Source organism: Sus scrofa, chromosome 18 (assembly GCF_000003025.6).
Source record: "Sus scrofa isolate TJ Tabasco breed Duroc chromosome 18, Sscrofa11.1, whole genome shotgun sequence".
Classification (NCBI taxonomy): domain Eukaryota; kingdom Metazoa; phylum Chordata; class Mammalia; order Artiodactyla; family Suidae; genus Sus; species Sus scrofa.
This window is the reverse complement of record NC_010460.4, coordinates 4,695,271-4,708,955: the sequence shown is the minus strand read 5'-3', so window position 1 is coordinate 4,708,955 and position 13,685 is coordinate 4,695,271. Positions and strand designations below refer to the sequence as shown.

The following is a 13,685-nucleotide window of genomic DNA, read 5'->3' as shown; positions in this document are numbered from 1 at the left end:
CTTAAACGGATTAATTGTTCACTCTAAGTCTGGCTGTACTTTTTTGCCTTCCTGTTGTTTGGCTAAAGCTTATCTTCTGATAGTTGATTACTGAAGGGTTTGTAGGAACCAGATTCTCCCAAGTTCTCACATGTTTGAAGATAGTTTGTTTTTGTAAAGTACTTGATGGGCTGTGTGGTCAGATGTCGAATCTCAGGCCACGCGCTCCTGCTCTGAGACCTGGCCCCACGTGGCTGTGCCATTGACCGAGGCTGGCTGGGCCTTCCTGCTCTGAGTCCGCTCAGACTGGGCACAGCCACATCCCACCGGCTGAGCGGCTCATGGTCCTGGGGCCGGAGGTCCGAGGCGAAGGTGCTGGCAGGGTGGGTTTCTGGTGGGCTCTCTTCCTGGCTGGCAGACGGCCGCCTCCCCACCGTGTCCTCCCCAGACTTTCCTCTATCTGTGCCCAGAGGGCTCTCTGGTGTCCCTTCCTTCTTTGTAAGCGACGTTATTTCTGTCCAATTAGGCTCCCCTCTCACGAGCTCCTTCAACCTTAATTATCTTTCTCGAGGTGTCACCTCCAGATTTAGGCACTTGGGGGCTGGGCCCTCACTGTAGGAACTTGGGGAGTCACAGCTCAGTCTGTAACAATCGGTAATGTGGAAATTTTGGCCAAAGGCCCAGAGAATTTTTATTTATTCTTTCTTTTTTTTCTTTCTTTTTCTTTTTTGCAGCTTAAATATGTGATGTGTATCCATATTATTGACATGGAAAAATGTTCCCAACCTATTGCTGAATGACAAAAAGCAGGTTTATTTATTCTTTTTATCTTTCTGGAATCCCATTAATTTCCTCCTGATTCATAGTGGTGATTGTTTTAAAATAGATACTTGAATTTTTTAATATCTTTGTCATGATTTTCATCTGCTTTATTTTTGTATTTTTCTGGGTACGTGTTTTTTGTCTGCCTTTGCTTTTCCTATTACTTTTTTCTCTCTCTCCTTCTCGTAGTACTTTGAGATGCTCTTTGGCTGGTTTCTTCGTGTCCTTTCCTCATCTTTGAGTGAGGGGCTTCTTTCTGACCAGCTGTGTGTGAGTCCAGGCTGGGCAGGGGCCAGCGGCCGGGTGTGGCTGCTTCGGCCCCTGGTCTTCCCGCTCACACTCGAAGGCAAAGATGCTTCCTCTGACCTTTGCCGCCTGTGCTCTGATGGCTGCTGGGCTTCGGGAGGGAGGCCTCTGCTCTTCGGCTCAGACTGCTCTTGTTCCGGGCAAGGGCTCCTGTGTTTGCTCCCATTTGAAGCTATATGGCTTACCTGGATCTGGTGTGCCGGGTCCTCGCCTGTCTCGACTGGGTTCTTCCTGCTCTTGGCAGCTCCCTGCTGGGCTCTTGCATTTCAGGGTGCTTGGGTGTGACGTTTGTGCAGGTAGGGTTTCCTTTTCTGTAACTGGCTCTTGTTGGGGGCGGTTATGCAGAGCAGATGGGTTTAGAGAGGTCTTTACTCTGCGTCTCCAGGCTCGGAAGCCCTACAGCCAATTCGCTGTCCCTTTCTCGAGGTGCAGATGTCTTTAGCGTAGCCTCTGGGCGGACGCAGTCTGTACGTCTAGCAGGTGGTACAGCATCCTAATGAACGTGCTTTCAGGTTCACTGTTTTGTGGTGCTGACACAATTACATGAAACTGGGTGAACACCAGCTACAGTGGCTGTTGTCTTGCAGACAGAACCTCCGCTGAACACCCCAGAAAACAGAGAGTACCTGGCGGAAATCCTGTTCGAATCATTTAACGTCCCGGGACTCTACATTGCAGTCCAGGTAAAAGCAGCCGTGTCCACGACCCCCGAAACCCCGGCTGGCTGACCGGGAAGAAACGGCGATCCCACGGGCTCTGTTGTCACCCTCAGCACCCACTCATACCCACCATTCAGGTGTGAACGTACACACGGTACAGAACAGCTCCTGTGATTTAGGTTCTTATGTTTTTACTGCTGGTGCAGCACTTGTCCAGCGTTTGTCTTTGTATATGCACGAAACGCTGCTGTTTTCATCTCTGAGTGACACAATAGGGATGTAAGTACGGTTCTTTTGTGTCTTCTTTCACTTCTGATCATCAAAACACAATACCATCTGCTAAAGACCAAACAGATGCCTTTAGAGGGTCCCCCTAGGGATGCGGGTTCCATGAGCTGGTAGAACTTCCTCTGAAGCCACTTGCCTGGAGGGTGGGGATTTTGTTGGTTTTGCTTGTTGTTCACTATCTGCCCCCCTGTAGATGGGAACTGACTGAAGTTTTGGGGAATCAGTTTAAGGAAGTGTCTCCCACAGTCTCTTCTGCACATCCTGGTCCCTCGGAGGAGGAGGAGTTGCATAGGAAATTGATGTGCAGGTGCCACATGCCATGACCTGCTGATTCACACTGGCTTCCCTTTGCCAAACTTTGATTTATTTTATCGAAAACGTGACTCCATCCGATTGTGTGCAAAATGTGCGTGTTGTCCAATTTGGAATTTGAATTTTAGGGGGAAGAGGGAGGCTAAGGAAGGGAAAGAGCTCCTCAGACTGACAGAGTAAGAAAGGGCGTGTTGCTTGACCCTGAGAACCGTCAGGCACCGTTTGCACTCCCTGGCAGGCGTTGCCTTTCTGCTCACGGTCCCGTGTCTTGTGCAGGCAGTGCTGGCCTTGGCCGCGTCTTGGACGTCGAGACAAGTTGGCGAACGCACGTTGACGGGGATCGTCATTGACAGCGGGGACGGGGTCACCCACGCTATCCCGGTGGTAAGCAGACTCTCAGGGCCTCGGTCCCCGGAGGCCTCCCCGAAGGAAGGAGTGACTCCCATGTCACTGCTGGGCAAAGGAACAAGAGGTTCTGAACCCAGGCACCGGAGAAAGAAGACGCCGCCCAGCGTCTCTGCTGCCGGTGCTTGGCAATCCATGGTGGTGGGGCTCTGGGCTCTGCTTGAGCGGGGGTGGGGGTGGGGGGGCGTCACCAGGAGGCTCGTCCTGGCTTACATTCTGAGCTGTCACCTTGGACATCAGCAGGTGTGGTGCGCAGCCGCTGAAGGACGGGCCCTGTGCTCTGACAAGACGGGGATGGCTTCAGTCAGCTCATGTTTTAGGGAAAGGGCTTGTTTTTTAAAATTTATTTATTTATTTATTGTCTTTTTTTAGGGCTGCACCCTCGGCATATGGAGGTTCCCAGGCTAGGGGTCAAATCAGAGCTCCAGCTGCTGGCCTACACCGCAGCCATAGCAACGCCAGATCCTTAACCCACTGAATGAGGCCAGGGATCGAACCTGCATCCTCAGTACTGGTCAGGTTCATTTCCACTGAGCCATGACAGGAACTCCTGTTTTTTAAAATTTAAGAGCCAGGAAGGGGAGATTGTTCATTTGACTCACAGAATGCTCTGCAGTGTTTTTTGGTTTTAATTTTCAAAATATTAGAGAAGTGGTTCCTAATTCAGGCTTTAAGAGACAATACCTATATTTTTCTTTCAGTCCAGTGGACTGTTTAGGTGAATTATTTGAAGTTTGTTTTTTGAAAATGAATTGAAGCTGCCTGAAAGGGGTGTACAGTGGATAGACCGACCCCTCACTCCTGGCCTTCCTCCTCCAGGTGCCCTGCTTAGAGGGAACCCTATTTCTAGTTACTTGTTATTTATATATATTACAACTATGTTGGAGTTCCCTGGTGGCATAGCAGGTTCAGGATCTGGCATCATCACTGTAGCAGCTGGGGTTGCTGCTGTGACACAGGTTTGATACCTGGCCCAGGAACTTCCATGAGCCATGGGTACAGCTCACCATTGCAAAAGACAGCCAGGTTATGTTTTGTGTGTGTGTGTGTGTGTGTGTGTAGCTTCTTTTAAAAATGCTCCTTGGGCTTTTTAAAAAACAATTCATTGACTTCAATTGAAGAAATGGTCACTGTTGTATTTCAGGAAGTTGGAGGAATGATAATACTAATGTGCTAAAGCTTTAATTCCTCAGAAGCCAGAAATCACTGAAGGAGGTCGGCATGTCCACTGTCAGGAGGAGAAAAGCCCGGCCCCTCCCCTCCTGTCCCGTCCTGTCCCCGGGGCCCAGCCAGTGGGGGCGAGGAGGGAGGGGGTGGGGCACGCTCAGCACACTTGCTGCCTCGGGTCACGAGAAGTGTGAGTGCCCCTGAGGGGGAACCTGACTGGCTGTCTCTCTGAGCTTGTGCCCTCGGACGGCAGTGCAGCCGCGGTCGCCAGAGGGTCTCCTGGGCCCTGCTGTTCTGCCTCCCTCGTGCATCTGACTCAGGAGAAGAGAGCAGAAGTTCATGGAGCGAGCAGGCCCCCAGAGAAAGCTGTTCACGTTTTTATCTCTTCCTTTGTTCTGTCTTTTTCCTGATTTAAAAAATTACATTTGTTACACAAAATTTGGATAAAATGGAGAAATGTGAAGAAGGAAATAAAATAACCCATAAACCCACTCGAACAACTGCGTTATACAGTCGTATGGCCTTCTAAGCGCTTTTTCTTAAACTTTCAGCAAAATTGGAATATCCTGTATCTGATTTTATATTCTAATTGTACAATATAATCCTAAAACTGTATTTTGCATACTGGTTTATCCCTAATGTTTTTTCCTGTTGTTAAGCATTCTGTGCAAGAATCGTCACCGCGTGATAGCCCATCGCGTGGGTATGACGTAATGCACGTACTCTCCTGTTTTTGGACATGTGTGTTGTTTTGATATAGTTAATGCTGTGATGAAGCTGACGCGTATTTACAGCTGGTTGAATTAATTTTAGAACATGTTATATGTAAGGCATAGAATATAAAAATCATGCATAGCTTCTGTGAGAGAGCTAATATTATGAGTTTAAGTTGATCTTTGCTATTTTAATAATTTCTACTTATATTTTATCTTGATCTTAAAATATTTTATAAATGGCTTGGACAGTTCTGGAAAGGCCCCGCCTTCCCTCACTTGTGGACGTTGGGTAAATCTGAAGAAAACACGGGAGGAATCCTGCAATTTGTTCTTGCGGCTTAGCTGGTGACCGAGTCTGTGCTTGTGGTCACAAAAACCTGTACATTCCCAGTGGTTCGTTCATTCCGCCTCCTCTGTCTCAGGGGCACGTGGCACAGAGGCGGTGCCATCTCTTCTTTACCTGGTGAGGCTGGGGTGGCGGTTGTCACTCTAGCTCCCGGTAAGCCAGCGGGAGTTCCCAGCCTGAGGCTTCCGTGGGAAGCTGAGCCCTCAGGGAGGTTGGCGAGGCCCTGGGGCTGAGCAGCTGCTGCTTCCCTGCCCTGGAGGGCGGCTGAACCAGAGGAGCCTGGCCCCCAGCACGGGTGTCACTGGGCGTAGGGTGTAGGCGAACCTGCCGGGCGTTCCTCTTGCAGACCAGGCACCATTCACTGAGCACTGGCTGCAGGTCCAGCAGGGCTGCGCTTGACCCCGCATTTTATCACTGTGTTGCCGCCCCCTGCCCCACGTCGTGGACGAAGGTGCTGAGGCTGAAACATGTCAACATACGTGTCCACGGCTACTCAGCCCCAAATGTGGGGCAGGGTTTGAGTCTGGGGTTAGAATCCAAGTCCTGAAGCCAAATGGTTGACTTTTCAATGCAGGACGATTTATAGGTGGCTCAACAGTTTATAGACACGACTTCTTTTTTGTTAGAAGAACAAAGAAAATGATTGGTCCATTGTTCTGACAGACAGCAGTACTTTTTGGCAGTGAACTATTTCATGTGGTTTTCTCCTCACATTCCTCATGAAAGCATCACTTGGGTGGCTCTTGGGGCATCTCAGGTTCTGCTGATGGAGCTGGAGTTGCGCGTGCTTTCATGTGAGAAGGCCTCCAGGCCCGAGCTCCACACAGGCTGGGGGTCAGTAAATGCTTGTGATCCAGGAGGGGCAGGCGAGCAGGGCGCTCACCCCAGGGTCACTCACCGGCCTTCCTCCTCCTCCCCCCCAGGCAGAAGGGTATGTCATCGGAAGCTGCATCAAACACATCCCCATTGCGGGCCGAGACATCACCTATTTCATCCAGCAGCTGCTGAGGGAGAGGGAGGTGGGCGTCCCTCCCGAGCAGTCCCTGGAGACCGCAAAGGCCATCAAGGTAAAACCACGGGGACGGGCAGTCTCGAGGGGGCTGGCGTCGGGTGCCTCCCCTGCGCCGTCGCCCCGCTCCCACCTCCCCCGTCCCCTGGATCTGTTTACCACTTGTGCTTGTGGAGCTTCCCGCGGTGAATGAGAACAGCTAGTTAAGTGGTATGGAGCACCGTGCAGAGTGAGCAGCCCTTTAATTGGAGCCTAACTAGGCAGACCTTCAGTTAGCTGTCTGCTTCATCTCTGGGATAGGGAGCAGGGAGTCATGCGCCTTTGCAGCACCAGGAGTATCCCGGCGCCCAGGGAGTCATTCAGCAGGCTCCACCTGTATTTCCTAGACTCTCGTTAACATGCTGGGAAAGTTACAGGAATTTTTAAAATGAAATCAGGAAGATTAGAGGAAAGATGGCTGATTGGTCCTTATTTAAAATGCCTGCCTGACCTGATCCATCAGTTTGGTCTTTGTATTACTCTGTATGTAGCAGTTGACAGACCGCCCCCCCCCCCCGCCGCCCTTTTTAAAGCTTTAATGAAGTGGAGTTGGTTTTCAGTGTTGTGATCATTTTTGCTGTACCACAGTGATCCGCTTACACACATACACACACCCATTTTTTTCAGATTCTTTTCCCAGGTAGACTGTCACAGAATATTGGGTAGAGTTGCCTGTGCTGTACAGCGGCTCCCTGTTGGCCAGTCATTCCATAGACCTCAGTGTGCACATGCTGGTCCCACAGCCCCAGGCCATCCCTCCCCCAGCCTGTCCCCTTTGGTCACCATAAGTTTGTTTTCAAAGTCTCTGAGTCTGTTTTCTGTTGACAGACCCTTTTTAAGGAATTTTCTTCTCAGGTTGCAAAATTTGGACAAATTACTGTTTTTTTTAAGTCAAAATGCAAGAGATTTTTAGTAATACAGGGATTGTTATTATTATATAGTTGAAGAGCAAGAGTTTTGTTTTTGGAGAAGAATTTAAGTGTGGGTGACAGGTGGCCTGGAGCACCTCCCTTCCCATAGAACACGGTTTCTGTCTGAGCCGCAGGGGAGCTCTGCCTGCCCTCCGCCTGCACCCCCCCTCCCCCGCCCCCATCAGTCCCCGTCCCCCAGGCCCTTTCCTCCCACGAAGCACCAGAGGCTTAGTTGAAGTCTGGTTGAAGGGGAGGGAGCCGGGCAACCCCCCCGCCCCCACCGTTGGCCGGTGCTCGTGGTGAACACAGGCAGTTTGAGGACAGAGTGCGCTGGCGTGGGGCAGGGGCAGGTCGGTCCTTCCCGGAGGCGGTGGGGGGGAGTTGATGGAAGCAGCAGTGGGCTTTTTTAGACGGAATACTTCACACATTTTCCCTCCTTCCCTTGCTTTTCTTCAAGAAACGAAATCTGGTCATTTGACCCAGTTCCCTCCCCACCCACCTCTGTCACAAAGGTGACTGACCCCTCTTGCTCCTCTCGAGCGAGCCCTGAGTGTGTGTGACCTGAGGCTGCTCTCCTGGTCCTCACGGTGGCGTTTTCTTTATTGCTGGCTGTTTGGGGTCCATTCTGACTTTGAACCCGGGGCTGGCCCACTCAGGCCGGACGGGGGCGCTGGGATCAGAGAGTCCTTGTGTTCTGTCCAGGTGAGCTGCACTGGCCCTGCTGCGGCTCAGAGCTGCCCCGCCTCTTACCCCTCCTGAGGTCACCCCGCCCTGCAGCGAGAGCCCAGCGCTTAGGGCTACCGCAGCCACGCTCGTCCTTTGTCACAGCATTTCATGCCGTCTGCTAAGCCGGCTGAGACGCCCTAAGAAACTGGCTGGGCCTCTTAGGGCAGCTTCACATTCCCGTCTCCAGTCTGTAGCTTTAAGGTTCTGCAGACTGACCCGCGCTCTCCGTTATCAACGGACACAGGGTGGTGTAGCTTATAATTCTGCAGAGCACATCAAGAGGGTATTAGGATCTGTTCCAGGGAGTCTAAGAAACCTTAAACTTAATATGGTGAAAATGCTCTCCGAGGTCCTTCTAAAACGTGTAGTGAGCACCAGCTGTGGCCCTGGTGTTGAACAAAGCCCATCTGGCCCACAAGACGCTTGCTTTCAGAATCCGGTACCCAAGTGCCACCTGCTGCTTTGCTGAGGTAGCTCTAAGGACAGATGGTCAACCCGAAGGTCCTGTCGAGCATCCCTGGATGCTGAGGAGACACGTTCCGTATCTCAGGAGGGGCTGGTGTAGGACGAAAGCCATGTGCACTGACACACGGGGCTCCTCCTGCCCCAGCAGCCTTTTCTCTTGTCCTTGGTACCTAGACTGTGTTCATCACCACGGCTGCTTCCTCCCTGACGCTCAGCCAGAGTGTGGGCTCCAGCGGGCAGGCATTTACTCCCTGTGCGTCCCAGGTGCTGGGCCCTCGGCACATCTTAGCCGTGGAGGCGCTGACCGCGGGCGTCAGACTGCACAGCGGATGAATAGCCTGTGGGCCGAATAGCCTGCGGGCCGGCAACAGGCTGGAGCCTCTGCCTTCAGGGCCCTGGGCTGCAGCGCAGGTCCGCTGGTCCAGGCTGGGTGGCAGTGGATGCCCAGGTGGGCGCCATGTGGAGGCCCAAGGGGAACGAGGAAGGGAGAAGTTGGAGACGGGATACTTAGCAGACACTGTTAGACATTATTTCAGATGGTCTGCAGCAAAATTGGAGTAAGGCTGAGATTGATAGCCAGGCTGCAGAGAACACAGATTGGCGTGTTCAGAGCGTGGTTGTGAAAGTCTCAGAGGCTTAAAGCACGTCCGTCGTGGAGGTGTGGTTGTGGGCAGGACGCATTTCAGGGGTGTCCCGGGGTCACTGGGCATTTGTCTGAGGGCAGACTCTGGGCAGCTGTTAATGCTTGATGACCTCTCGGTGTGTCTGCAGGAGAAGTACTGTTACATTTGCCCTGATATAGTCAAGGAGTTTGCCAAGTATGACGTGGATCCTCGCAGGTGGATCAAGCAGTACACGGGGATCAACGCCATCAACCAGAAGAAGTTCGTGGTAGACGTCGGCTACGAGCGGTTCCTGGGCCCTGAGATTTTCTTTCACCCGGAGGTAAGGCGTCCGCCCTCCGAGGGGTCTGAGCGCGGCTGCCCCCCGGTGTGCGGGCAGAGCCCCGGCAGTGGGCACCGCCCCCCGGCCCTGTGCCTGCCTGACTGGTTGACTCTTCAGCTCCGTTGTCTGTTCAATAGATAATGGTTCATTAAACCACGAGTGGTTAGGAAGAAGCTTTAAGAGCAATAGAAGATAATGGAATCCAAAGTCATCTCATAGGAAAACCAGTTAATCTCGGGGACCGAATGAAATTTACCTCTGTACGAGGTGACATCTCACCTCTCCCTTGGTGTTGCTCCGTCCAAATTCGAGTTTTTAACCCAGAACAGGTGGTCCTGCTGTGTTCCCTGCCTTAGCAAAGGCATCTGAGGACTAGCCTTTCCATTAGTTAAATGGTGTTTAAGAATTACGGATAGTGGAGTTCCCATCGTGGCGCAGTGGTTAACGAATCCGACTAGGAACCATGAGGTTGCGGGTTTGGTCCCTGCCCTTGCTCAGTGGGTTGACGGTCCGGCATTGCCATGACCTGTGGTATAGGTTGCAAACGCAGCTCGGATCCCGCGTTGCTGTGGCTCTGGCATAGGCCAGTGGCTACAGCTCCGATTCGACCCCTAGCCTGGGAACTTCCATGTGCCGTGGAGAGGCCCGAGAAATAACTAAAAAGACGAAAAAAAAAAAAAAAAAAAAAACGGATAGCATCCTTTTAACTAGCAGTCACAAAGAATTATTATTACTTTTGCAGCAGAAGCAGTAATTAAGAGGCAGCATTTCAAGGCTTAAATAAAATGGATTTTATTTGTCTTTTGGTGTATTTTTCCACCTCATTCAGTTTCCATTTGATGGGGAGGTTACAAACTGCTGTCTGTTTTTAGATGTGTATGAACGTTTCGTCCAGGGGAATGGCACACGATGTATGCCTTGCTGTAACCCACGCTGTCAGGCTCATTCATTCATGCCTTTCGTAGCATTGATTTAGAATAGACGTCGAACCCACAGTATCAGCTGGTGCATGACTGGGTGTTACCTTCCTCCCCAGAGCACATTAACGCCTTCTTGGGTTTTAAAGCATGTTGCAAAATTTTGTCATTGGATTACTTGTACTTTAGCTTACTTATTTAAACAGACTTGAATCCAAGCCTGTTTACTCAGGAACATGGTTGGTTACATTGACGATTTCATTTAAAAGCCACTGTCTTTAAATTTATAAAAAATAAAAAATAAAAAAAACCACCGTCTTAGATCCTCTCCAGTCGTCTAGCTCAGGTTCGCAGTGTGGTCTTTCATTGACTGCTTTTTCTTTTTCTTTTTCTTTTTTTGGTCTTTTTGCCTTTTTCTTGAGCTGCTCCCTTGGCATATGGAAGTTCCCAGGCTAGGGGTCCATTCGGAGCTGTAGCCACTGGCCTACACCAGAGCCACAGCAACATGGGATCTGAGCCACATCTGCGACCTACACCACAGCTCACGGCAACGCTGGATCCTTAACCCACTGAGCAAGGGCAGGGATCGAACCCGCAACCTCATGGTTCCTAGTCGGATTCGCTAACCACTGCGCCACGACGGGAAGTCCTCATTGTCTGCTTTTTCTTCCTGTAACCTTAGCTAATTTTTCATGACATCGGTGTTCATAACTGATGAACTCATTATATTCTCCTGCGTTTTTCCTCACTACCACACACGTGATGCGCGCTTGCCGCAGTCTCCTACTGTGGATTCTCACGCACGGCTGGTCTGTCCTTGGTCCTGTTGGAGGCTTTTCTGTCACCGCACCCACGTGTGTCATCTCTGGAGGGGACCTGTCACGTCCCTCCATGCACACACATAGTCGCTCGGATTCATCTTCATACTCATTCCAGTGTGACGGTTTTATAGGAAATTGTGGATTTGTTAAGGTTCCTTCTTAAAAAAAGTTACTGAGAGAAATATGTCCTGTCTCTTTTATTTATTTATGTAAAACTTAGTTTGCCAACCCCGACTTCATGGAATCCATCTCGGATGTCGTTGATGAAGTGATTCAGAACTGCCCCATCGACGTGCGCCGTCCGCTGTATAAGGTACAGGCTGCTTGGGTAAGGTGCTTGGGTTTCATTCCGCAATTAAAGGCCCAGCGTTCTCAGACTAATAGGGTCTTACCATCAATATGCAGCATTGCTGTTCCACTCCTATTTTATAGGATTTGTCAAAGACAAGTGCACTGGTAAAATATTTTTCTTGGAAGAGAGATGACTTAAATGTTTGGAAAGAAGACTCAGTTAAACGGAAGCACTTAATTGAAATATTCTTGTATCTTTATTTTTACCTGGTCAGTTATATTTCACATTGGACAATTTTAACCCTGTGTCTTGATTGAAAGAGAAATGGGTCCTTCTCTCACACTTTGCGTGAACTCACTGGTCCTGCTTCCTGTCCATTTAAGTTTGTGCCAGATGTGCTGTTTCCAGAAAGAAGTCAAAGCCTGAAGTGGAACAATCTAGGAGAAAATATACTCGTGTAATATTTTTTTCCAGAATTCTTTGAGTACAGGGAATTTTGACCTTGCAGTGAGGAAAAGCTAGGCTGTGTAGTTACAGGATAAAAGAAGTTTGCTGGATATCGAGAGGGATGGTAATCCCTCATCTGCAGTTACCTCTGCTTGGGTGCCTCCCTCTGCCCTCAGCTTCTAACTTCCTCCTACGTCCTCAGGCTCGGGGAGCAGAATTTTAAAGAGGAGAGTTCAGACTCAGTAGTGAGGGCGTAATAAATTTTGTTTCCTCTACACAGTGGGGTACTGTGCAGCCTTTGAAAAGAGTGAGGTAGGAGTTCCTGTCATGGCGCAGTGGTTAACGAATCCGACTAGGAACCATGAGGTTGCGGGTTCGGTCCCTGCCCTTGCTCAGTGGGTTAACGATCCGGCGTTGCCGTGAGCTGTGGTGTAGGTTGCAGACGCGGCTCGGATCCTGCGTTGCTGTGGCTCTGGCGTAGGCCGGCAGCTGCAGCTCCGATTAGACCCCTAACCTGAGAACCTCCATATGCCACGGAAGCGGCCCAAAGAAATAGCAAAAAGACAAAAAAAAAAAAAAAAAAAAAAAAAAGACAAAAAAGAAAAGAGTGAGGTAAATCGCAGTTCCTGTGTGGCACAGCAGGTTAAGAATCCAGCATTGTCACTGCTGTAGTGTGGGTTCAGCCCTTGGCCTGGGAACCTTCACATGTCATGGGTGCAGCCCCCCCCCAAAAAAAAGAATGAGGTAAATCAATGTAAATTCAGATGAAAAGATGTCTATGATACATATTGCTAAGTGAAAAAACAAGCTGCAGCATTTACACCTAGTAGTATTTCATTTTATTTAAAAATCTAGTTGGCGTATATGTGTAAGAAAAGGCTTTGGATGACACATGCTGAACTCTGAGAATGTCTGGGGATGGGAGATGGATCACTTCTACTTTTTGTCTTAAAATTGTTTGAAGTTGTATAGTTAATAAACACTACTTTTAGCAGTGGAAAATATTTTCCTCTATATAGAGACAATTTTTTATGGGTGAAAAATTATAATTCTATTTTTGTTATTATATACTCTTAAACACCTCTCTCTCTCTCAATAAAATGTGCAAGAAAGGGAAACTAGAGACAGATGGGGGTGTTCAAGTTGGGTAGAATCCGTGCCTTGTCTCCCTGCTTCCTACATCTCCCTTACCCTTAGCTGGGTCGTCTTGTCCGTGAAAACGAGGAACTGCTGAGTCCTCATTTCGTCGTGGGGGAAGTGAAACGTCTGCCAGTGGTTCAGATGGTTCAGGAGAAGGTGACTGTTTCTCATTAGACAGTTCCATTCCCGTTCAGTGGATGTACGGGTTCGTAAGGCAGAGATGGCTTTGTAGACGGGGCTCCCTGCTTGGTGGGTATTGACCTTGACCCCTGAGATGGACCCTGCTCACATGGAGCCAATTGGTCTGAGACCTTAAAAAAGAAACTTGAGATGTAGTCGATGTACAGTAGTGTATACATTTCCTAGTGAGTCGCGATGTCTAAATTTATGCTCCATTTCTCTAACGTTATAAAATGTTGGCTGTATTCTCTGTGCTCTGTAGTATATCCCAATAGCTTATTTATTTTAGACATAAGTAGTTTGTATATCTTAATTCCCTCCCTTTATCTTGCTGTCTCCCCATTAATAACTACGAGTTTGTTCTCTGTATTAGTGAGTGTATTTCCTGTTTGTTATGTTTGTAGTTTGTTTTCTCTGTTAGATTCCACATGCATGTCATATCATCCAATATTTGTCTTCCTCTGACTTATTTCACTTCGTATAATACTCTCCAAGTCTATCCATGTTGTTGCAAATGGCAGCATTGCATTCTTTTTTTAAAGACTGAGTCATATTCCCTTGGGTATATGTACCACGTCTTTGTCCGCTCCCCTGTTGATGGACATGTGCGTTGCTTCTGTATCTTGGATTTTGTAAATAGTGTTTGTTGCTAGGAACACTAGGGGTACATACACATCTTTTTGAGTTAGTGTTTCCACTTTCTTTGGATAAATACCCAGCAGAGGGATTGTTGGATCATATGGTAGTTCTATTTTTAGTTTCCTGAGCAATCTCCATACTGTTTTCCATGGTG

At 49.3% G+C, this 13,685-nt stretch overlaps 1 protein-coding gene across 12 annotated transcripts in view; it reads left to right on the top strand.

Annotated features, from left to right (window-relative positions):
- Window positions 1–13,685, top strand: part of ACTR3B (ARP3 actin related protein 3 homolog B) — a 110,826-nt gene that overhangs the window by 39,278 nt on the left and 57,863 nt on the right. For 8 of the 12 annotated variants that reach the window (XM_021079302.1, XM_021079297.1, XM_021079298.1 and 5 more), the window contains 5 exons: window positions 1,695–1,790; window positions 2,643–2,750; window positions 5,924–6,067; window positions 8,922–9,095; window positions 11,054–11,146. In XM_021079302.1, coding sequence (XP_020934961.1) covers window positions 1,695–1,790; window positions 2,643–2,750; window positions 5,924–6,067; window positions 8,922–9,095; window positions 11,054–11,146 — 615 coding nt within the window. Of the gene's footprint in view, window positions 1–1,694; window positions 1,791–2,642; window positions 2,751–5,923; window positions 6,068–8,921; window positions 9,096–11,053; window positions 11,162–13,685 lie in introns of all 12 variants that reach the window. The other 4 variants (XM_021079296.1, XM_021079295.1, XM_021079299.1 and 1 more) reach the window with 1 other exon arrangement.